Raw genomic sequence first — 23,754 nt, 5'->3', positions numbered from 1 at the left:
CATTTTTACTCCTGAACTTATTTAGGCTTGCCATATAACAAAGGGGTTGAATAATTGACTCAAGAAATTTCAGCTTTTCATTTTTTATGAATTTGTTAAAATGTCAACATTTGACATTATGGGGTATTGTGTGTAGGCCAGTGAACAAAATATCAATGTAATCAATTTTAAATTCAGGCAGTAACACAACAAAATGTGGAAAAAGTCAAGAAGGTATGAATACTTTTTGAAGGCACTATATTGCAGCATCAGCCCCACAGGTGATGTTACACATTCCAACACACCCTTTTCTCTTTCCAGTTGTGTCGTGAGTCTCCAAGTGTCTGTGACTGATGAAGTAGGCTAATCGCCATGCCGATCACTCATCTGTTGCTGTCTGTTTACATTGCCACCTTCCTGATCGGGGTACCTGCCAACATCCTAGCATTCTGCACCTTTTGCCAAAAGGTGCGCCGCAAACCTGCCCCCATCGACATCCTGCTACTCAACCTGACCATCTCCGACCTCATCTTTCTCGCTTTCCTGCCCTTCAAGATAAAGGAGGCTGTTGATGACATGAACTGGAACCTCCCCTTCTTCTTGTGTCCAGTCACTGGTTTCCTGTTCTACTCCACCATCTACAACAGCACCCTCCTCCTGACCGCGGTGAGTGTGGAGCGCTACCTTGGTGTAGCCTTCCCTATCAGATACGCCCTGTGTCACAGGCCACGCTATGCTGTGGTGGCCAGCATCATATGTTGGGTGGTGTCATCACTGAACCTTAGCGTTGTGTACATTGTGCCCTGCTCCCAATGGATATATAGCAATGGGACCATTATAGACGATCCCCCGACAACGTGCTACCTGAACTTCACCCAAGACCAGCTCAGCATCCTTCTCCCAGTGCGTCTGGAGCTATTCCTGGTCCTCTTCTGCGTCCCCTTCCTGGTCTGCACCTTCTGCTATGTCAACTTCATCCGTATCCTGTCTCGGCTGCCCAACATTGGGCGGCGGCGGCGCCTGCGGGCCATTGGGCTGGCACTGGGCACCCTGTTGGTGTTTGCCCTCTGCTTTGGGCCCTACAACGTATCCCACGTGGTGGGGTTCGTCCGGAAAGACAGCGAGAGTTGGAGGGATGTAGCGTTGCTCTCCAGTACCCTCAACGCCTGCCTGGACCCCATCATCTTCTACTTCTCCTCGGTGGCTGTCAGGAGCATGCTCAGTCACTGCTTCAGGAGCTTCGTGGCTACACTACACATTTTAAAGTGTGAGAGGGGTCAAGTCTGATAGGGGTCAGCCTCCAAGACTGATAAATACAGAAAAACATTCCCCCTTGAGTGTTTATGTTCCAATTAGTCATGCATGGAGATTTATGTATGTTCAGTGCAATTATGTGTATTATATGTATTAGGTATATTCTGTTATGTTATGTAACTGTTGGCAAAGATCATTTAATTCCTACCTATGATAAATTACGTTCCCTAAAGGTGTGCCACAATTATAGTATAACCATTACCCACACCTCCACAAACCATATTTATATTTAATTTAAAAAATCATGAATAAATCGATCACCCGTATTGTTTATATTACAGTACATGTGCTCTAACCAGTAGGTTACATCCAATAAAAAATATACTTGTTTTATGGGGCTTGGAATAAATAAATTAGAACCAGAAGCTATAAGAGCACAGAGGTGGGTGTGAAAGATGTCCAATTTTGAGTTCATTTTGTGTAACAAGCGTGTAAGGCAGGATGTGCAAACATGGGGAGATTATACAGCACTGAGTCACAGCGTCTCATGCTTGTCTTTCCGTTGCTAGGAACTGTAAACAAATCGACAACCGCTCTCCTTGTGCCGGTCTTGATAAATACAGATAACTGCTCTTTATAGTGTCCTGTGAACTAGTTATGTTTGTTATTAGTTTACAAATTGTACACTCAGTAACATTATAGATTCAATGGGATTGAATTCAGAGGGAAATAAATGAGTGCCTTGTTTGACAAGGCAGATTGACAATTAGGGCTGACCCCATTTAGTCGACTGGTCAGTTGTTTGGTTGATAGGCTGTTGTTCGACGGAGATTTTTTTAGTTGAGTGCTCAAACATTTTTTTTTATGCCACACGAGACACCCGCCTGTTTCGTGCCTGTCTCAGTGGACTAATCCATTGCGGAGGCCGCAGGGATGGTACAGTCCATCACTCTAAGACATATATGTGCTACAGTGGAGGCTTGTGGGAGGAGCTATAGGAGGACAGGCTCATTGTAGTGGCCAGAATGGAAAAAATGGAACAGAGTCAAAAATGTGGTTTCCATATGTTTGTGTTTGATACCGTTCCATTTATTCCATTCCAGCCATTACAATGAGCCTGACCTCCTATAGCTCTTCCCACCAGCCTCCACTGATGTGCTACTGAAATTGTACATGGTAATATTATGTATGAACAATGCTGCAACACTAACAGCCCTATTGGCAATACAAGACAAATCAGCTACAAGCTCCAAATTACACAGCAACTACACTGAATATACCAAACACTAGGAACACCTTCCTAGTATTGAGTTGCAACCCCCCACCCCCCTCAGAACAGCCTCAATTCATCACGGCATGGACTACAAGGTGTCAAAAGTGTTCCACAGGGATGCAGGCCCATGTTGACGCAAATGCTTCTCACAGTTGTGTCAAGTTGGCTGGATGTCCTTTGGGTGGTGGACCATTCTTCCAATTCTTCTTTAACCAGTGTCCTCCCCTTCATCTACAGTGATTGAAGTGGATTTAACAAGTGACATCAAGTCAAGGCTCTGGCTGTGCCACTCAAGTACATTCAGAGACTTGTCCCGAAGCCCCTCCTGCGTTGTTTTGGCTGTGTGCTTAGGGTCGTTGTCCTGTTGGAAGGTAAACCTTCGCCCCAGTCTGAGGTCCTGAGTGCTCTGGAGCAGGTTCTCATCAAGGATCTCTCTGTACTTTGCTCTGTTCATCTTCCCCTCGATCCTGACTAGTCTCCCAGTCCCTGCTGCTGAAAAACATCCACACAGCATGATGCTGCCACCACACTTCACCGTGCCTGGTTTCCTCCAGACGTGACGCTTGGCATTAAGGCCAAATAGTTCAATCTTGGTTTAATCAGACCAGAGAATCTTGTATCTCATGTTCTGAGTGTCCTTTAGGTGCCTTTTGGCAAATTCCAAGTGGGCTTTCGTGTGCGTTTTACTGAGGAGTGTCTTCTGTCTGGCCACTAAAGGCCTGATTGGTGGAATGCTGCAGAGATGTTTGTCTTTCTGGAAGGTTCTCCCATCTCCACAAAGGAACTCTGGAGCTCTGTCAGAGTGACCATTGGGTTCTTGGTCACCTCCCTGACCAAGGCCCTTCTCCCCCGATTGCTCAGTTTGGCAGGGTGGCCAGCTCTATTTAAAAATGATGGAGGCCACTGTGTTCTTGGGGACCTTCAATGCTGCAGACATTTTTTGGTATCCTTCCCCAGATATGTGCCTCGACACAATCCTGTCTCGGAGCTCTATGGACAATTCCTTTGACCTCATGGCTTGGTTTTTGCTCTGACAACTGTGGGACCTTATATAGACAGGTGTGCCTGCCTTAATCATGTCCAATCAATTGAATTTACCACAGGTGGACTCCAAGTTGTAGAAACATCTCATGGATGATCAATGGAAACAGGATGCACCGGAGTTCAATTTCGATTCTCATAGCAAAGGGTCTGAATACTTATGTAAATAATTACTTTTACATTTTTTATAAATTAGCACAAAATAAATGGGGCATTGTGGGGCATTATGGGGCATTGTGTGTAAATTGAAGAGGGCAATTTTTTATTTAATCCATTTTAGAATAAGGTTGTAACGTAACAAAATGTGGAAAAGGGAAGGGGTCTGAATACTTTCCGAATGCACTGTATACGTGTGCACCTGTTGTTTGAGTAGCCGGTTGTCCGCCTGAACTCTCAACATCTCTTTGAAGTGGTCCTGCAGTCGCTGGTTATTCTGTCTCAGCTCCCAGAAGTAGTCACACACTTTCGACAAGATCCCTCCTTTCTTCTAGAGAGAAAAGGTTGCACATGACTTATATTGTAAGAAAACATGATTTCGCACAATCTGACATTGTGGGTGAGTTTCTCGGACACAGATTAAGCCTACATCTGGACTAAAAACCTATTTCATTGGAGTGTTTCGATTGAGCGTGCTTTCTAGTCCAGGACTAGGCTTAATTTGTGTCCAGGAAACTATCCCATAAAGTCTGTAAATGTCTTAAATGATATAATTGACCACACTCACTGCTCCAGTCTTAGTACTGTCCATGTTGCAGTCTAGGATGATCTTTGAGAAAGTGATGATCCGGTTGTTGATCTTGTCTCTTCTCCGCCTCTCCACTGCAAATACAAGAATCCCATAGCTTAGTTGTTAAAGCTACAGTGGTTCTTCCTGTAAAAGTTGCGTCATACTGCAGCACACCTTGCGGGCTACCGAAGAATTCTAAGGCACGTTATTTAATTGTCAGCCATTGTTGCCATTAATGCTAGTTAGTGCTAGTTTGAACACCAGAGGGCATCTTTGAGAAGCATTTGTCAGTCTTCAATATTGGCTGTACTAGAGAATTTAAACGTTTTTTTTGTAAGAACATAGTATATGGGATTGATTTTAAGAAATGTAGCTTAATTAATTTGATTAATATTATGGTGTTTCTATTCCAAGAAAAACGTAACCCTCAGGGTTTCCGTTAGGAAATTATGGCGCTGAATAACGTGACCTTTATTTAATTAGGCAAGTCAGTTAAGAACAAATTCTTATTTACAATGACCGCCTACACCGGCCAAACCCGGGCCAATTGTGCGCCGCCCTATGGGACTCCCAATCACAGCCGGTTGTGATACAGCCAACCTAACTAAGAAATACATTTGACGAAACAATTCTCCCCCTACCCTCCTTCTTGGCAAGAGTCTATTGTCCTGCTAATAGCCCATAATGGCACTGTACAACGTGACCAATCTGGAGTAGGCTACAGTAGTACAGTAAGAGCAAAATAATCCTAACATTTCCACACCCTAATTGTAGTCTAACCGATACCCAACCGGTGATTCAGTGAAAATAAAAATCTCAGATATTTATCAAGACCAGTCCCCATGCTTGTCTCAGAGCAGCGCTGTCTTGACCTCTGAATGCTGTCTTTTCCCCCTTCCACTTGCCTCTCCCATTCATTTTGAAAGAGTATTTTCCAGTAAGCATAATCAGTGCTCTAACTCCCCCTTGTGCTGGTCTGGAGCAGTGACGCAGTGACGAAGGGTACCGTACTAAACCACAAATGACCTCTAAATCCCGCAGCATAATCTCAAAACTTTTAGTTGAGCAACCACTGTACAGCATGAGCCATACTCCCATTCGGGGGCTAGTCAATACCACTTACACAAGATAATCAAAATCATTTTGGAAATGACATGAAAACATTTAGTAAGGCTCCTCCTTTTTCTCTCTATGCCCATAGTAAGTCTGAACTTTTACTTTTAAGTCTCCATTTGCCAGATAAATTATCTTTTACTTTCATTGTGTTGTGCTCTTCTTATCCCTAGGTGCCCGTGAGCCATCCATCTTCCTGCATAGAGAGAGTAAGACAAATAAATGGTCAAACTTAATGTCACCATTACCCACTGTAAAACCTACGCTCATAAAAACAAACAAATTGACAGTGTATTCAAATACATTGTCCACAAATCCAAATTAGAATGATAAACAAATTGACTATAGTACTTTTGCATTTAGAATTTGCCTTTATTTCTCGTACTGCATTTAAGACACCATTTATTTTACATGGCAAAACTTTACATTTGTGCACAACAGTTGGAACAATCTACTTGAAGACATTGGTCATACTTTATTTGGATAGTCCAGATAGTGTGTTGATAGTATGACCATCTGTTGATAAGCAACTGCTTGAGAAGGTAAGGGTTAAGTTTAGGGTTAGGATAAGGGTAAGGGTTAGTTGAAATGTTACTGATAGTCCATCTGTAGATGATCTACAGACTATTCAAATAAAGGTGTTACCGAGACGTTTCCTTGCCACATTGAAGAGGACTCCTTCGGTCATCCAATAACCCAAATCTAAATATACCATACATCACGTTCACCTGACAGGGACACTAAGTTGTATGATTCATCACGACTAGTGGATTAACCACACGTCTGTCTAACAAAGATGGGAGGGGGGCAGTTTTAGGGGATGCAAGCAAACATGGTCCTCACCAATTTGAACTGCCATGCTGTAGAGTCTACTTTTCACCAAGGTCTCTGGGGATGGCAGGTAAGTGGGACAGTTTTAGTTTTCTCCCATTTTAAAAATAAATTATGTCATGATACACACAATCACAAACCAATCATGCCAAAATTGGAGGGTAAATACAGATGGGATAATTTCCTGAAGGTTTAGCTAGGGAAAGTATATATATATATATATTTTTTTTTCAAATTCAGTTTTTAACCCTGTCTCCTAAGGGACCTTAGATCTAATCAGTTTTGACCTAGTATTTGGGTGTGGCAGTATTTAGTCTGTAAATAGTTAGCATGTGAAGGTTAACGTGTGTAAAATACTGTAGTTCAGTGCCTCCACCTAATAAGTCATGTACCCCTAAAGACATGTATTTACTTACTAGTAAGATGCCCACACATTGAAAAGAAACAAATGGATATCCCTTCATTCAGGACTATCCGTAATCATGGTAGCATCCACATTAATGTAGAAGTGTTTAAAATCCTATTATATTCTTGTTAACAATAAAAGTGACTCCACAATGACACAATACATTATTCACCATTAATTTCTATTGGACACAGGTCATTTTGATCATAGTCTAGCGGCTACGGGAAAAATTTGAAATATTTGTGGCTAGAGCCATCACAGATTTTGTCCATTACACCCATGGCATAATGTTAAGATGTCATGTAATTTCCTTATTTGTGATTTATTGGTATGATAGATTCATCCTTATCACCTTTACCTTTTATGTTATGCAACTTGCTTATAAAGCCCCACAATGGACTTGTCATAATACCCATAAAACCTAGCGGTGAAATGGTTTTTCCACCATTCATTTTTCCCATATGGGATTTTAGAAACACTTAAATAAGGGATGTGTTTTGATAACTGTGTAAATCTCTTTCGGACATAGTGAGTTTTATCAATATATTTGGCTCTATTTACTCTCATATTCGAAAATGCTAATTAGCATCAAAGTAGACATCATGCAAGACTACAAATTCCTGCACGTCATCTTCAGCTGACACCTTTGCAAATAGGTATTGTGTAAATTTGCATCTTGCCCAAGGCAGTTCACAAAATTGTAAATTTAAGGAAATAGAGCCAATTTATTGATTACTAAATGTTGTTCACATTAAATAGTTAATCCAGTTATTCTTACCTTTGCCTCGATTCGGCAGTCTCATCCAGATCATCATGGCATTTGAATTTCTATATGATAGCCACATTAGTAGCTAATTGGCATTGCATTTTTTTTTGGGGGGGGGGTAAATACAGGAAAATATATTGAATAAAAGTCACCTTGGTTGATATTTACACGGTTATCAAAACGTCACGGTAGGGGAAGCCTAAAATCCCCTATGGGAAAAATGAATGGTGGAAAAACTATTGGAACCATTTAGGGCTGACCCCATTTAGTTGACTGGTCAATAGGCTGTTAAGTCAACCAATATTTTTTTTATTGAGCAGTCTAAACCTATACAGTACCAGTCAAAAGTTTGGACACAGCTACTCATTCAAGGGTTTTTCTTTATTTTTACTATTTCATACATTGAATAATAGTGAAGACATCAAAACTATAAAATAACACACATGAAATCATGTAGTAACCAAAAAGTGTTAAACAAATCAACAGATGTTATATTTGAGATTCTTCGAAGTAGCCACCCTTTGCTTTGACAGCTTTGCACACTCTTGGCATTCCCTCAACCAGCTTCATCAGTTAGTCACCTGAAATGCATTTAAATTCACTGGTGTGCCTTGTTAAAAGTTAATTTGTGGAATTTCTTTCCTTCTTAATGCGTTTGAGCCAATCAGCTATGTTGTGAAGATAGTCCTAGGGCCTCCCACTCCTCTTTCTATTCTGGTTAGAGCCAGTTTACGCTGTTCTGTGAAGGGAGTAGATCACAGCGTTGTACGAGATCTTCAGTTTCTTGGCAATTTCTTGCATGGAATAGCCTTCAATTCTCAGAACAAGAATAGACTGACGAGTTTCAGAAGAAAGTTCTGTTTCTGGCCATTTTGAGCCTGTAATCGAACCCACAAATGCTGATGCTCCAGATACTCAACTAGTCTAAAGAAGGCCAGTTGTATTGCTTCTTTAAATCAGGACAACAGTTTTCAGCTGTGCTAACATAATTGCAAAAGGGTTTTCTAATGATCAATTATCCTTTTAAAAGGATAAAACTTGTATTATCTAACACAACATGCCATTGGAACACAGGAGTGATGGTTGCTGATAATGGGCCTCTGTACGCCTATGTAGATATTCCATATTTAAAAAAATCTGCCGTTTCCAGGTACAATATTTACAACATTAAAAATGTCTACACAGTATTTCTGATCTATCTGATGTTATTTTAAATGGACAAAAAAGGTGCTTTTCTTTCAAAAACAAGGACATTTCTAAGTGAGCCCAAACTTTGAACGGTAGTACTATCAGATCCCAAATTTATGGCACAAGATGCCTGTCTCAGTGGACTAATCCATTGTGGAGGCCGCAGGGATCACCAGTAGTACATTTATTGTTAATTCCCATACTTTCTATATCTGCAATGTTTGTTTGGTTGCGGTAATTTCTGTTAATGCATTCAATATATTATTATTAGTCTTTTACTGTTCTCATTGTCGGAGTGGACACGTATGTGGACCGCACAACCTAGGCTACACTTGTGAGGAACAAGTTTTGGTTTATTTCATTCCATTTAGGAGTAGTACATTTATTAACTGGAGTTTGTTTGTAGCACTCATGTCAATGTTGAGTAAGGACGCGCACCTGATTATAAATAGAATTAGGCCTAGGCTACCTGGCCTGCGTGCAAATATAGGTTATAAAATGTGCCCATTTGGGGATCTGATAGTACTTCTGATTGTCTTAACTCAGCACCACTTTGGAACTTCTCTAAGTATTTTTTTCTTCATCTCAAACAGGAAGTAAACAAAGTCTGTTTTTACATCCATTGAGAAAGACAAAAATTCCTCAACGTAGCCTATTTGAAAAATCTTTCCAGGTCTCTTTCTATAACCACTCACCGTGAAAGGAGAAAAAAAAAGTAATGCTCTTGTCATGACTCTCTCTCCTTGGTGAGGATCAAAAGGACCCATCAGCTAGGTAAATGTTTGAGGATTTTAGTTTTATAATGAGATAATGTTTTTTCATGTCTGTTGCACACTAACTAAGCCACGCCCCTAATGAGTTCATGTCAACTCGATGCAACCGCCTTTCAGGCCAGAGTGCTTAAAAGGACTCGCTGAGAATTTAAATACAGACCATTGAACGTGAGGACATGGTCCACATGTTGAAATGGTTAAAACTACAAGACCAGAAAATGGTAAGACCCTCTGAAATTCTCGACGAGTGACAAAGGTGAAGACTAGACCAAACATTCACAGTCTGCAGCTGGTGTGTAAAGTAGTCTAGGACAATTGACCAAAGACGGGAGGGAAGAACAGTTCCCTCTCACCACCGTGAGGTACACCTGAAGGATCCATTCTAAAAACACTCCAGAACAAATGAAGTCTTCAACTGAGAAGGACATTGTGACTTCTTTGTGGACAACCAGAGACTTACATCGAACTACTCCCCATAGACGGACCAAGTGGTTTCAACAGAGAGACGACAGAGAAAGACATCTACGTGTAAATATATGTTGCATTTCTAATCCGAATGAGCGGTTGTTAGGGTGCTAAATATGCATATTTAGGGTGAGCGTAGTTTCCAAATGTATGTACGATAAGTCCACTCTCTTTGTCTCTCTTTATCTTTCCCCACCCCCTTTCCATTGTGTAACAAGCCGTCATATCGGGTTAGTCCACTAGGGACTGTTTTCATTGCATTATGTTAGTAATCAATAACCTCTACTGTGTGTGTGTGTTTGTATTTTGTGTGATTATTTAGTTAGTAAATAAATAATTAAGCCAATTTGTGTATCGCTGATTCATCACTTAGGTAAGTGTTTGTGCAGATTTACCAAGTCAACAATGTTCAGAATGAGACTAAGGTCATAACTAATAATTGACTGTTACTGTTGTAAGAGATATTTATATTATCTTTAGAGCTTAAGTCGGGGGAGAGTAACTCGTTAAAGAACTACCATGGTGCCCCAAATTCCTAATGAGTTAATTGTTACATGATTAATCGAGTAATAATTCAATGTAGCAGGTAATTATTCGATAAATAGCAGTCATCACATTAATGATAGTAACGTCACAACACTCTGATCCGGTGGAAACTTCATAAAATAGGCCTATCTGATTACTTCTTATCCCTTGCGCAAATAGCCAACAGCTATGTCTGTCTGGAGCTCGCTGGACCGGGAAAATCTGAGGGCCCAGAATATTTTATACATTTTATACAATGTTGGAAGTTTGCTGGTGCAAATTCAGGCCAGACCCAAGTTAATTGTTGATACAATGTTTAAGGTTTGTTGATAGGATATTTATTTTTATCAGGATATTTTCTATCTGCAGGCTGCAATGTTTTTATTTATTGGCTTTATGTAGGCTATTTCTACATAGTTGCCAATATAAATTACTTTTAGAATTTTGATTAACTACATAATGCTTTTGAAATAAAGACTTTATTATAAATGAAATGAAACTGTTCCATAAAAATGTGCATATAAAAAACATAACTAGATAAAATGGAAAATGTTGCCGACCCCTGGTGTAGGCTATTAGGAAACTTAACAGCAGGAGCAAAGGTCAGCTGCAGTGGGGGTAAGAGGGTTGGGAACATTTAAAAAATATATATATATTCTGGTTAGGCTATCTTGATCTCTGGCTCCCTTGAGCCATTTGTGTGTAATAATTATTTAATCACAGTGTGCTTAAAGCATCAGACAAGTTCAGTAGCCTGCATATAGGTGATTTTATTAAAACACAAACTATATTGCTATATTGGGAAAAATACACGTTTTAAAATTTAAACCAAGCAATTGGTCGAAAGAACAGAAGACCCTAGGTTGACCAAGACTTTTTATATTTTTTATTGGGGACACCCCTAGAACCATTTCCCTGTTTGACCGCTAGGTTTTATGGGTATTATGACTCATACTGTGGTACTTTGTCTCATTTGTTGCAGAACCACACACAAATCCAACTTCTTAGTCAATTTTTCAGCGACCATATTGGAAATGACCGCCAGGGGGCTAATGGACAAAATCTGTGATGGCAATTTAGCCAAAATTACTTATTTAGACATGCCCTAGCTGTGTGTGAAATTTGGTGGCTCTATTACAAAGTCCAACATTTTTTCCTTTAGCTGCTGGACTATGGTCAAAATTACCTCAATGTGGCCCCCATGAAAGTCTTTATGAAAGTTTATTTAGTGGGTATATAACAATGACTTTGTAATGTAATGTTATATTGTTTGGAATGATTTTACCCTAACAGGAAATCTGGATTGACTGATAGGCTTCCCAGACTGCCTGCAATATTTAAAATGTTCCTTAATGTATCTAGTATTAGTGTACCAAGTTTGATACTTGTATCCTAAAATGTAACAATTATTTAATCTCTCCGCTGGACTATAATTGACTGTGTACTGTACACTGATATAAGTAGCAAGAGTGCCCCCTGGTGTTGTTTGCGGAAGAAAATGTGGTATACTAGTCTGCTAAAGTTGATTGAGTAAAATGTATACTAACTTAATTTTGGGGTAATCAGACAATGCAACTTGCATGCATCAGCAGGTCAACACTAGACTTTCAACTTTCCCTCCAAAACATTGACAAATTGGTAACGCCCCCGTAATCCTTCAGTCTTAAACACTTAGTCTGCAGTCTTTTTTAAGGCAGAGATCAAGACAGTCTGTTCCGAAAAGCTTTCAATTATTATTATTATTATTATTATATCATCAAACCCATAGTGGAATATTGCATAATGATATCAAAATGGAATCGTTGTAAAAAATTAAATACATTATGCAAGCCTGGGCAAAATATAGCCAGTTTCATGTAATCAATAACGAAATATATTACTGAAAATGAATGAATATAGGTTGCGCTAATGTGTTGCAAAGGAAGATGGTGCCTAGGCTTGGGAAGTTATTACGAGCGGTCAGTATAGGACGCGTTTTCGTACCTCTTAGAGCTGTCCAAAGTCTGTTCAAGCATATCCATGAAGGTTACAGTTTAAAATATGATATTCAGCGACACTGAAATGCGGAGGAGGTACTGATCACCCAGACAAACACACGAGTCATGTGATAAAGACAGTCCAGAGCACGTCAGGTACGGACCTGAGCTAAAATGGATAGCGCGAACTAGGAGGTGTTGAAGTCGCTTGTTCGAAAATGCGAGATTAGGGCTTCAGAATTTGACACTGTTGAAGGGTCTAACGATATTTGCCAGTCGGAGTTATACAGGGCCATTGGGAAGATATTTCCGTCATTAACTGGTTTATTTTGTGCCTTTTTATTTATTGTAATTTAATTTTTGTTGTTCCCTGGGCTATTGCACTCGTAGTGGTGTTACATGTAGCCATCCGCAAGGCTGCGGCAGTAGCCGTGTCGTTGTGGATTATACAATATTGAGTGGAGTGTATTCTAAACACGCGATGATTCTTGATTCTGCTGAAGTTGTGAAAGTGTTGTATCATAATTATTCTTGAACAAAAGGTTGTGAAGTGAAATCGACAGGCTAACTGTTGGGGGGGGGTCGGTACCCTACGATAGCAAAAATATGTAGAATTGGCGGATATTAGTTTAACTGAGAAATGTGCCTTCAGCCTCATTGCAAAATGTGAACAATGGCATGAGATGAGCACATTGTTCTCTGACCCATGGCAAAAAGAGTAGAATTACAGACAATTAGCTTTAATACTGAAACATTTTCTCTTAGCCTCATGACAAAGTATGTAAAATAGTATTATAAAACTGCAAAAATTCAATAAATCAGGAAGTTAGCTGCCCCAACAAAAATTTTATTTTTTAAATATATATATATATATACACACACACAGTGCATTTGAAAAGTATTCCATCCATTGACTTTTTCCACATTTTGTTACGTTACAGCCTTATTCTAAAATGGATTACATTTCTTATCAATCTACACATAATACCCAAAATGACAAAGCAAAAATAGTTTTTGGGATTTGTTTTGCTAATTCATGTTTTAAAAAATGCGTAAGTACAGACCCTTTACTCAGTACTTTGTTGACTCACCTTTGGCAGCAATTACAGCCTCTAGTCTTCTTGGGTATGACGCTACAAGCTTGGCACACCTGTATTTGGGGAGTTTCTCCCATCCTCTTGATTGACAAGAAATAAGGTAAAATCAAAGTTTATTTGTCACCTAATAGTCCGGGTAGCCATTTGATTACCTGTTCAGGAGTCTTATGGCTTGGGGGTAAAAGCTGTTGAGAAGCCTTTTGGTCATAGACTTTGCACTCTGGTACTGCTTGCCATGCGGTAGTAGAGAGAACAGTCTATGACTGGGGTGGGTGGGATCTTTGACAATTTCTAGGGCCTTCGTCTGACACTGCCTGTTGTAGAGGTCCTGGATGGCAGGCAGCTTAGCCCCGGTGATGTACTGGGCCTTCCTCACTACCCTCTGTAGTGCCTTGTGGTCGGAGGCTGAGCAGTTGCCGTACCAGGCAGTGATGCAACCAGTCAGGATGCTCTTGATGTTGCAGCTGTAAAACCTTTTGATGATCTGAGGACCCATGCCAAGTCTTTTTAGTTTCATGAGGGGGTATAGGCGGCTTTGTCTTGCCCTCTTTACGACTGTCTTGGTGTGTTTGGACCATTCTAGTTTGTTGGTGATGTGGACACCAAGGAACTTGAAGATCTCAACCTACTCCACTACAGCCCCGTCAATGAGAATGGGGGCGTGCTCGGTCCTCCTTTTCCTGTAGTCCACAATCATCTCCTTAGTCTTGGTTACGTTGAGGGATAGGTTATTATTCTGGCACCACGCGGCCAGGTCTCTGAGCTCCGCCCTATAGGCTGTCTCGTCGTTGTCAGTGATCAGGCCTACCACTGTTGTGTCGTCTGCAAACTTAATGATGGTGTTGGAGTTGTACCTGGCCACGCAGTCGTGGGTGAACAGGGAATACAGGAGGAGACTGAGCACGCACCACTGAGGGGCTCCAGTGTTGTGGATCAGCGTGACAGATGTGTTGCTACCTACCCTCACCACCTGGGGGCAGCCCGTCAGGAAGTCCAGGATCCAGTTGCAGAGGGAGGTGTTTAGTCCCAGGATCCTTAGTTTAGTGATGGGTCACTGGGCAGCTCACGGCTGTGCTTCCCTTTGTAGTCTGTAATAGTTTGCATTACAGTATTGACGCTTTGCCTGTTTGATGGTTCGTCGGAGGGCACAGCAGGATTTCTTATAAGCTTCCGGGTTAGAGTCCCGCACCTTGAAAGCGGCAGTTTTACCCTTTAGCACTGTGCAAATGTTGCCTGTAATCCATGGCTTCTGGTTGGGGTATGTACGTACAGTCACTGTCGGGACGACGTCCTCGATGCACTTATTGATAAAGCCAGTGACTGATGTGGTGTACACCTCAATGCAATCGGAAGAATCCCGAAACATGTTCCAGTCTGTGATAGCAAAACAGTCCTGTAGTTTAGCATCTGTTTCATCTGACCACTTTTTTATAGACCGAGTCACTTGTGCTTCCTGCTTTAATTTTTGCTTGTAAGCAGGAATCAGGAGGATAGAGTTGTGGTCCGATTTACCAAATGGAGAGCGAGGGAGAGCTTTGTACGCGTCTCTGTGTGTGGAGTACACGTGATCTAGAATTTATTTCCCCCCTCTGGTTGCACATTTAACATGTTGATAGAAATGAGGTAGAATGGATTTAAGTTTCTCTGCGTTAAAGTCCCCGGCCATTAGGAGCGCCACCTCTGGGTGATCAGTTTCCTGTTTGCCTATTTCCTTATACTGCTGACTGAGTGCGTTCTTAGTGCCAGTGTCCGTCTGTGGTGGTAAATAAACAGCCACGAAAAGTATAGATAAACTCTCTTGGCAAGTAGTGTGGTCTACAGTTTATCATAAGATACTCTACTTCAGGCGAGCAAAATCTAGAGACTTCCTTAGATTTCATGCACCAGCTGTTGTTTACAAATATGCACAGACCTCCCCCGTCTAACCGGAGTGTGCTGTTCTATCTAGCCGGTGCAGCGTATATCCTGCTAGCTGAATATCCATGTCATCATTCAGCCACTATTCCGTGAAACATAAGATGTTACAGTTTTTGATGTCCCGTTGGTAGGATATTCGTGATCGTACCTCGTATAATTTATTGTCCAATGATTGTACGTTGGCAAGTAATATTGACGGTAATGGCAGCTTTCCCACTCGCCTTCTCCGGATCCTTACGAGGCACCCGCTCTGTGTCGTCTGTACCTGCGCCTCTTTCTCTTGCCAATAACGGGGATGTTGGCCTTGTCAGGTTTTCGCACTATATCGTGTGCTTCTTGCTTGTTGAAAAAAAAATCTTTGTCTAATCTGAGGTGAGTGATCGCTGTCCTGATATCCAGAAGCTCTTTTTTGACGTAAGATATTGAGGCAGAAACATTATGTACAAAAAAAACACATAATAGCACAATTGGTTAGACACCCGTAAAACTACTGCCATTTCCTCCGGCGCCATTTTATGTTTTTTATTTTTAATAAATGTGCAAAAATATCTAACAACCTGTTTTCACTTTGTCATTATGGGGTATTGTGTGTAGATTGATGAGGAAAACAATTTATTTTAAGAATAAGGCTGTAACGTAGCAAAATTTTGAAAAAGTCAAGGGGTATGAATACTTTCCGAATGCAGTGTGTGTGCGTGTGTCTATATATGTTTGGGGGGGCTGGAGGTTGGTGCCCCAAATGCGGTAGTCCAACCCTGGTCCTATCTTTAACAAATTGTCTAAATATATGACCATATGTCACTTTATGGTCTTCTAGGCCCACTGAGGGACAATAATTATTTACATTTCAATAGGGGCATTTTCATTTGGTCCTCATTTTGCTAAGATTGGCTCTTTTGGTGCATTTTCAAAGCCTTTCAACCATCATCTTTAAGTTCTTTTACTCAGGTGACCGAGGAGATCCAATCTGGGTTTTCCTTCAAACCACATGACAATCTGCCATATTGAGCCAACAGCATACCACCCTGCATCCCACTGCTGACTTGCTTCAGAAGCTAAGTGGGGTTGGTCCCAAGATGGGAGACCAGATGCTGCTGGAAGTGGTGTTGGTGGGCCAATAAGAAGCACTCTTTCCTCAGGTCAAAAAAGATATATATATATATATAATCCCAATGCCCCAGGGCAGTGATTGACACTGCCCTTTGTAGGGTGCCATCTTTTGGATGGGATGTTAAAACGGGTGTCCTGACTCTCTGTGGTCACTAAAGATCCCATGGCACTTATTGTAAGAGTAGGAGTGTTAACCCCGGTGTCCTGGCTAAATTCCCAAGCTGTCCCTCATACCATCACGGTCACCTAATCATCCCCAGCTTACAATTGGCTCTTTCATCCCCCTCCTCTCCCCTGAAACTATTCCCCAGGTTGTTGCTGTAAATGAGAATGTGTTGGCAGTCAACTTACCTGGGAAAATAATGGTAAAATAAAGAAAATGCATGGCCCGGTGTCCCAGAACAGTGGAGATTTTACTTAAGGACCAATGGAATGGTCTGCCCACCTGAGGGCTCCGTGCCATGCAAAACCAACCAATGTAGCCATGTATTTAACAAACTAAACTATGTTAAAACTCAACATTTGTTAGATTAAACTATAAATGTATCCAACACCTAAACAAATTAAGCATGACCAACAGTCAATTGCCTCAGAAACACTGGCCTACCTGTGTGTTATTTTTTAGTCAATGTATCACCACTGTTTGCATAACATCTACATTGAACATTGTTGTAAATGATAGACTAGGCTGCTTACTAAATAGAAAAATATTGTTGTTTTAGTCCACCCTTTTCTACTGAGAGCATCAATACCTTAGTGAGAGAAAGGCAAATGTCTCTAAGGGCTCTATTCAATCTGTAAAGCTGAAGGGTCACAGATTCCGCACGATAGAAATTTAAAGATCATTTCCGATTCAACCAACATATGTAGCATTTACCGTGAATGCAGTCTCCTCTAAAGAGGGAACTTTGCTTTAAAATTTCTATCATTCTGTAAAGCTGAACTTCTGAGATGCGGATTGAATAGAGCCCTGAAGCGATAACATTTGTTTTTGGAGTTCCCAAACTTTTTTGGCCCATGACCCCATTTTGATATCTGAAAATTCTTGCCATGTGAAAAAGATTATGTAATTTACAGCTTTTTTTATTTGGAACTATGGCAGTCAATTGAAAAACATTACAACAGTATTTCTGATTGTCTTCTCACGAACCATCACATACTTTTAATGTGGGGCTATGACAGTCAATTGCAAATTAGTATGAGATCAGATACATTATCTCACCACCACTAATGAGATGGGTGTGCTTGATGCTTCTCAAAGTCAGGGGGCATGGTCGACTGTGTGCACCTCATATGGAGCCAGATAGCTGCAAAAAGGTTGAGCGTAGGTATCTTTAGGATCGTAAGAAAATCTGTACGTCAATTGTTAGGATCCTAAGAAAAGCCTTGAATGAAACGTAAATGTGAAGTTTCATCTGTGAACATACAAACACCATTTTATGATTACGGACTAACATTTTATATTTGAACAAATCTTGTTGCAATACTGACGTACAATAATACCTTTCTGAGTTTTGGTAGTTTCATCTCACCATCAAAAAAAAACGTACTTCAAACAGCTGTGAGGGGTGCTACACAAACAAGCATAACACAGTATAAAAACACGGAAGTCAGGGAATCCGGAAAGAGGTATCCTGCATGTTTTCAAGTTTTAAAGTCTCCATTGTCAATTACTCCTCAGTTGAGTTTACTTCACATTTAGGTAGCGAATGTAATGGATTTGTTCGGCACCGCAAGTCTAGATAGCACTAGCTGTATTATGCCTATACCAGTGAAGTTTCAGTCCGCTAGGTCTATCTCTACAGCATGGGAATATCTATGGGTGACATGGACATCCCTATGCATGCACATTATCAACATATGACTAATTCAGTATTGCACCACCCCATTCTCTGGGCTCTGTCTGCAATCACAACCAGTAGTAAATACCAGGAATAATTAAACATAACCAGTAGTATCTACCAGGAATAATGAAACATAGAATAATAATAGATGTTTGGTGAATCTATGAATTATGTATGACCACTGGAGTCTGCCACTCAAAATATTTTTCTATAGAATATTTGGAAATTTATTTCAGCACTCAAAATCTTGCCAAATCATATTCTGATGGAGGGGTTAATATGAATAAAACATAATTTAACATGATTTATATGAATTGGGTCATGACTCATGAACATTGGACTTTGAAATGAAGAAGGAAAAGATTAAACGTAGGCTAAATCTGGCATAAACTTATTCCCACACTTTACAATAACTCTGTTGCAGTGGTCTTACAGGCTGACTACACCGTTCGCGTCGCATACGCGTTGCAAAATACATTTTGAAATCTATATTATTCAATTATTGCGCGCGCCAAGGGCTAAAATAGAAGTCAGTTCTATTTGTGACGCAGATCGCGCTGCAAATCCTGCCTCTCCCATCTCCTCATTGGTTTATAGAAGCAGGTACCCACATGCCATCTCCTCATTGGTTATACCCACGTGGGTCGCTGAAAGACAAATGAGGTCAGTGGTGGTAATGCACCTAATTTATGAAAGTTGACAATCGCAATATTAAGTCAAGAGAAGAAAAAGCCTATAAGGAGGAGAGATGACTAGAAACGATTCGGTTGACCGTTTTATGTGTGGATTAATTGTCGGAGTAGAGGACCTTGTGCATTTCAGGTAAAATAACAACTCAATAATATCCCAGGACAAATTAGCTAGCAACAGCAAGCTAGTTAAATAGGACAAATTAGCTAGCAAGTGCAAGCTAGCTAGCTAAATTGCCATAAATGTTTAATGGTTTTCGACCTGTCCCCAAATGAATGTAATTGGTTGTTTGTTTTGATATTTTAACCTGCGTGTCGTGATCGCATTTGGTGTGAATAAATGTATGCACGATGGCGCACGCGCGCAACCGGTTTGGGTTCTGTTTTAAGTAGTCTCCATATAAACTATTCCCTCCATCGTGACACTGCTGCCCAGTTGAAGTGCTTGTGACCTCCATGCAGCACCATGCACCTTCGGAAAAGCACCTCTCAGCCTCAGAAGATGCACTTCTGGAGGCATGCAGCCATAATGTCATTATACTCTAATGTAGACCTATTTGCCTACTAGCCAAATAAAGTGTAACTCATCATTCCAACATATTTAAACATTTAATTCAGCCTTCAGTCAGTATGTCATCCATTCTGTCATTTGAGTTGCAATAGTGTCACGCCCTGACCATAGAGATCCTTATTATTCTCTATGTTTGGTTAGGTCAGGGTGTGACTCGGGTGGGGAAGTCTATGTTTTCTGTTTCTTTGTTTTTGGGCCAGTGTGGTTCCCAATCAGAGGCAGCCGTCTATCGTTGTCTCTGATTGGGAATCATACTTAGGCAGCCTGTTTTCCACCTGTGTTTGTGGGAGGTTGTTTTCTGTTTAGCATTCTGAGCCTGACAGAACTGTTCGCTTCCTTTTGGTTATTCTTGTTTGAGTGTTTCTTGAATAAAGTATCATGAATACTTACCACGCTGCGCCTTGGTCCACTTCTCCCTCTAACGACGAGCGTTACAAATAGGAACTCAATCAAAGCAAATACAACAGTCTTATCCATTTGTTTATTGAAATCCATGTGTGTATTCAAAATTATCTAAATTCTTTAGGCTATCACTTAATTCAATGTTTAATTTGGGCCTATCCCCCCCAAAAAGGCATTGCAATTTAGGCTATCGTTTTGGGTAATTGTTTTTATTATAGGCCTCATCTTAAAAAGAACCCATGGTTCACAGGCCTCAAAAAATAGCCTCTAAATACATTTTAAACAAAATAGTTGAAGAACCACATGGAGTGGCTGATAAGGAAAACGGATCTGGCTATACATAGTGTTGACCATTTGGGACACCTTGGCTATTTAGCTCAGGACAGGTTATAGCCAAGACTTAATCAATATTTTGTTTTGTCTCATTTATTGATGTGGATATAGCCTCTGCATAATTGGGTTGTGCAATGCAAATGGCAATAATAAGCCTCCATACAGAGTGGAATTCACAAATACTACAGTCAGAATGCCTAATATAAGGCCTACAGTCCGTGCTCCCAAATACTGGAAAAAGTGTGTTTTCAATTAGGTTACATGATCACCACAGTAGCCCCACGTGGCTATAAAAATGTATTATTGCAGCGCAGGTAGTTATTCTAGACAAAGCTCTTCAGATGGCAGGTATCCTAGTGGTTAGAGCATTGGGCCAGTTACTGGATCGAATCCCCGAGCAGACAAGGTAAAAATCTGTTGTCTTGCCCCTAAGCAAGGCAGTTAACCCACTGTTCCCCGGGTGCCGAAGACGTGGATGTCGATTAAGGCATCCCTCCGCACCTCTGATTCAGAGGGGTTGGGTTAAATGCGGAAGACACATTTCAGTTGAATACATTCAGTTGGATAACTGACTAGGTATTTCCCTTTCTATCTTTATAGTATCATTTTCACACAAGTAATTTGCTGAAGGCCCAAGCCTATACTACACCATCTGCTGATATAACGTCGTTATAAAATGCCGTTCTAAAACAAGCTCGAGACTTTTGTTTTGGAAATGAAGCTGCAAAGCAACTCTAACGTCTGGGCTAGAGTTGCTTATATTGACTAACTAACTTTGACTAGTTACATTCGGTTCATGTCCTTTGCAGATACTACATTCCAGCCGAAAGTTTGTACGTATAAAAAAGATCTGTAACCGAGTAAAGGGAGATGTAAAGTTAGAATTGAACGTGTAAATGTTAATTCATAGTGTTTACAGATCTAATTTAACGGTTACCTCATCTCTGCGGTCACATCCAACCTGGATCGATATTTGGTTTTAATGCAGAGAAGAGCAATGAATCCAGCACTGAGTCCACAGATATGAGCTGGCGAAGGGTACCATGAAGGGAACTCTGGAAAAAATACGAGGTCAAATCATGACATCAGTGATCTTCAGGTCTAGAAAGAGGCCCGAGTTCCCGAGTTGGAATTCCGAGTTAGATGACCGTTCAAAAAGATTTTTACCAGTCGGAGCTCGTTTTTTCTCCCGAGTTCCCAGTTGTCTTGCACACACTGGAGTCAGAAGTCTGAGATTTCTGAGTTCCCAGTTCAGAGTTCTCCATTTTGAACGCGGCATTAATGCTCAGAGATAGCAGGGTATTCCATTCGAGTCAGGAACTCCTCCGTAGAATGCATTCGGTCACATGACAGCTCAATCAGCTGTTCAATTTCACTTACTGGCATGTCAACTGAGCCAGGATCACAGTCAAACGGATTGGGAAGTAGGTCCCAAAGTGTTCTTCCAAGCTTTGGAGGTGAGCAGTCGTCACTTGTGTGGGGACACTTACTGATGTGATTTTCTGTTAGAAACATGCAAAGCCGAGGGAAGGGGGCATGATACACTTTTGAAATACTCTCCAGTAAGAAATATTTCCTCTGATTCCACTGATTCGGTCACTCATCTGTAGAATGTTTTTGTATTTCCCCTGCATACTTGCGTTTAGTTCATTCAGTTACCCAAATATGTCTGTTACATAGGCAAGGAGACGCATTTTCTTTTCATTAGTCAACCAAGTCTATTTTTTTTCTTTTACATCCCTAATGAATAACAGTCATATCTCAATGCAAAAAATATTTCCAACACTCCCCCCTCGATAACCAAGCCTGATCCCATATCTCCACATCGTCTTTCGAACAGGCGTGCGCGCAGTGCGTGTGGTTTGATGTCGTTTACAATCGAAATGTACCTACTACAGTATATCTCCGAGTTCCGTGCTCAGCTCTTTTGCCACCAGTTGCTCTTGTTGTATCATAAAATGCGTCCATATGGCAGAGGGAGACACATTCAGAACTACAGTGCAGGGAGGTGTTCGCCGTGCCGCCATAGATGGAGCACTGGTCAGTTTTTTTCACACAACACAATGCCACAGATGTCTCAAGTTTTGAGGGAGCATGCAATTGGCATGATGACTGCAGGAATGTCCACCAGAGCTTTTACCAGAGAATGTAATGTTAATTTCTCTACCATAAACCACCTCCAGAATTTGGCAGTACGTCCAACTGACCTCACAACCGCAGACCATGTGTAAAGACGCCAGCCCAGGACATCCACATCCGGCTTCTTCACCTGAGAGATCATCTAAGACCAGCCACCCGGAAAGCTGATGAAACTGTGGGTTTGCGCAACCAAAGAATTTCTGCACAAACTGCCAGAAACTGTCTCGGTGAAGCTCATCTGCGTGCTCGCTGTCCTGACAAGGGTCTTGCCCTGACTGCAGTTTGGCAGTGGGCAAATGCTCACCTTCGATGGCCACTGGCATGCTGGAGGTGTACTCTTCACGGTTTCAACTGTACCGGGCAGATGGCGTGTATGAAGTTGTGTGGGCTAGTGGTTTGCTGATGTCAATGTTGTGAACAGAATGCCCTGTGGTGGCGGGTGGGGTTATGGTATGGGCTAAAGACATACAAACATATGTGGCATAAGCTAAAGACAACAAACACAATTGCATTTTATTGATGGCAATCTGAATGCACAGAGATACTATGACAAGATCCTGAGACCCATTGTTGTGCGATTCAACCTCTGCCATCACCTCATGTTTCAGCATGGTAATGCAAGGCCCCATGTGGTAAGGATCTGTACACAATTCCTGGAAGCTGAAAATGTCCCAGTTCTTTCATGGCCTGCATACTCACCAGACATGCCATCCGTTGCGCATGTTTGGGATGCTCTGGATCGACATGTACAACAGCGTGTTCCAGTTCCCGCCAATATCTAGCAACTTCGCACAGCCATTGAAGAGGAGTGGGACAACATTCCACAGGCCACAATCACCAGCCTGATCAACTCTAGGGGAGATTTGTCGCAATGCCTGAAGCAAATGGTCACACCAGATACTGGTTTTCTGTTCCACGGCCCTACTTTTTTAAAATGTTTTTTTTATGTGTTATTGCATAGTTTTGATGTCTTCACTATTATTTTACAATGTAGGAAATAGCAAAAATAAAGAAAAACCCTTGAATGAGTAGGTTTGTCCAAACCTTTGACTGGTACTGTATATCTAAACTGATACATCGAACATATTGAAATACTGCTAGTTTGGAATCAGCTCCTTTGTTGTTCAACACGACGTGCCATTCCATAATGGCTGCTGTAGCTACTGCTAGCTAGCATGGGGATGTAAAGGGCAGCTTTCCCTAAAGAATAACAGTCATTCAATATTCCCAGTGTAACAGTTGGGATAATGGCACAATTCGGAATACAATTCAATTTCTCATCCCTGGATTGAGGTATGTTTTCCAAGCCATATCTCTTGCCAGTTCCACAGTGTC

General features: G+C 41.1%; 1 protein-coding gene, 1 long non-coding RNA gene and 1 pseudogene across 4 annotated transcripts; 2 read left to right on the top strand and 1 right to left on the bottom strand.

Moving 5' to 3' along the window:
- The first annotated feature begins 309 nt into the window (after positions 1-309).
- Positions 310-2,272, top strand: LOC106588238 (free fatty acid receptor 3). The gene has a single exon (XM_014177056.2). It carries the CDS (start codon positions 352-354, stop codon positions 1,264-1,266), a length of 915 nt encoding a protein of 304 aa, XP_014032531.1. The 5' UTR covers positions 310-351; the 3' UTR covers positions 1,267-2,272.
- A 1,469-nt stretch (positions 2,273-3,741) lies between these two features.
- On the bottom strand, positions 3,742-13,611 carry LOC106588147 (uncharacterized). 3 transcript variants are annotated; one of them, XR_006762486.1, is made up of 3 exons: positions 5,530-5,563; positions 4,272-4,366; positions 3,742-4,034 (listed from the first exon to the last, which is right to left on the bottom strand). It is a non-coding gene; the product is annotated as an uncharacterized lncRNA (long non-coding RNA). The 3 variants fall into 3 exon arrangements; XR_006762485.1 differs by lacking the exon at positions 5,530-5,563 and adding an exon at positions 12,325-12,492 and having other exon boundaries at positions 3,743-4,034; XR_006762484.1 differs by lacking the exon at positions 5,530-5,563 and adding an exon at positions 13,409-13,611 and having other exon boundaries at positions 3,744-4,034.
- Positions 9,049-23,754, top strand: part of LOC106588155 (NAD(P)H-hydrate epimerase-like) — a 27,686-nt pseudogene continuing 12,980 nt past the window's right edge.

This window comes from Salmo salar, chromosome ssa27 (genome assembly GCF_905237065.1).
Source record: "Salmo salar chromosome ssa27, Ssal_v3.1, whole genome shotgun sequence".
NCBI lineage: Eukaryota > Metazoa > Chordata > Actinopteri > Salmoniformes > Salmonidae > Salmo > Salmo salar.
The sequence above is the reverse complement of the archived record's forward strand: the minus strand, read 5'-3'. Positions and strand labels throughout refer to the sequence as shown.

Bases quoted from the DNA above. Each gene is read 5' to 3' on its own strand.
- LOC106588238 (XM_014177056.2), top strand. From the start codon at position 352: ATGCCGATCACTCATCTGTTGCTGTCTGTTTACATTGCCACCTTCCTG.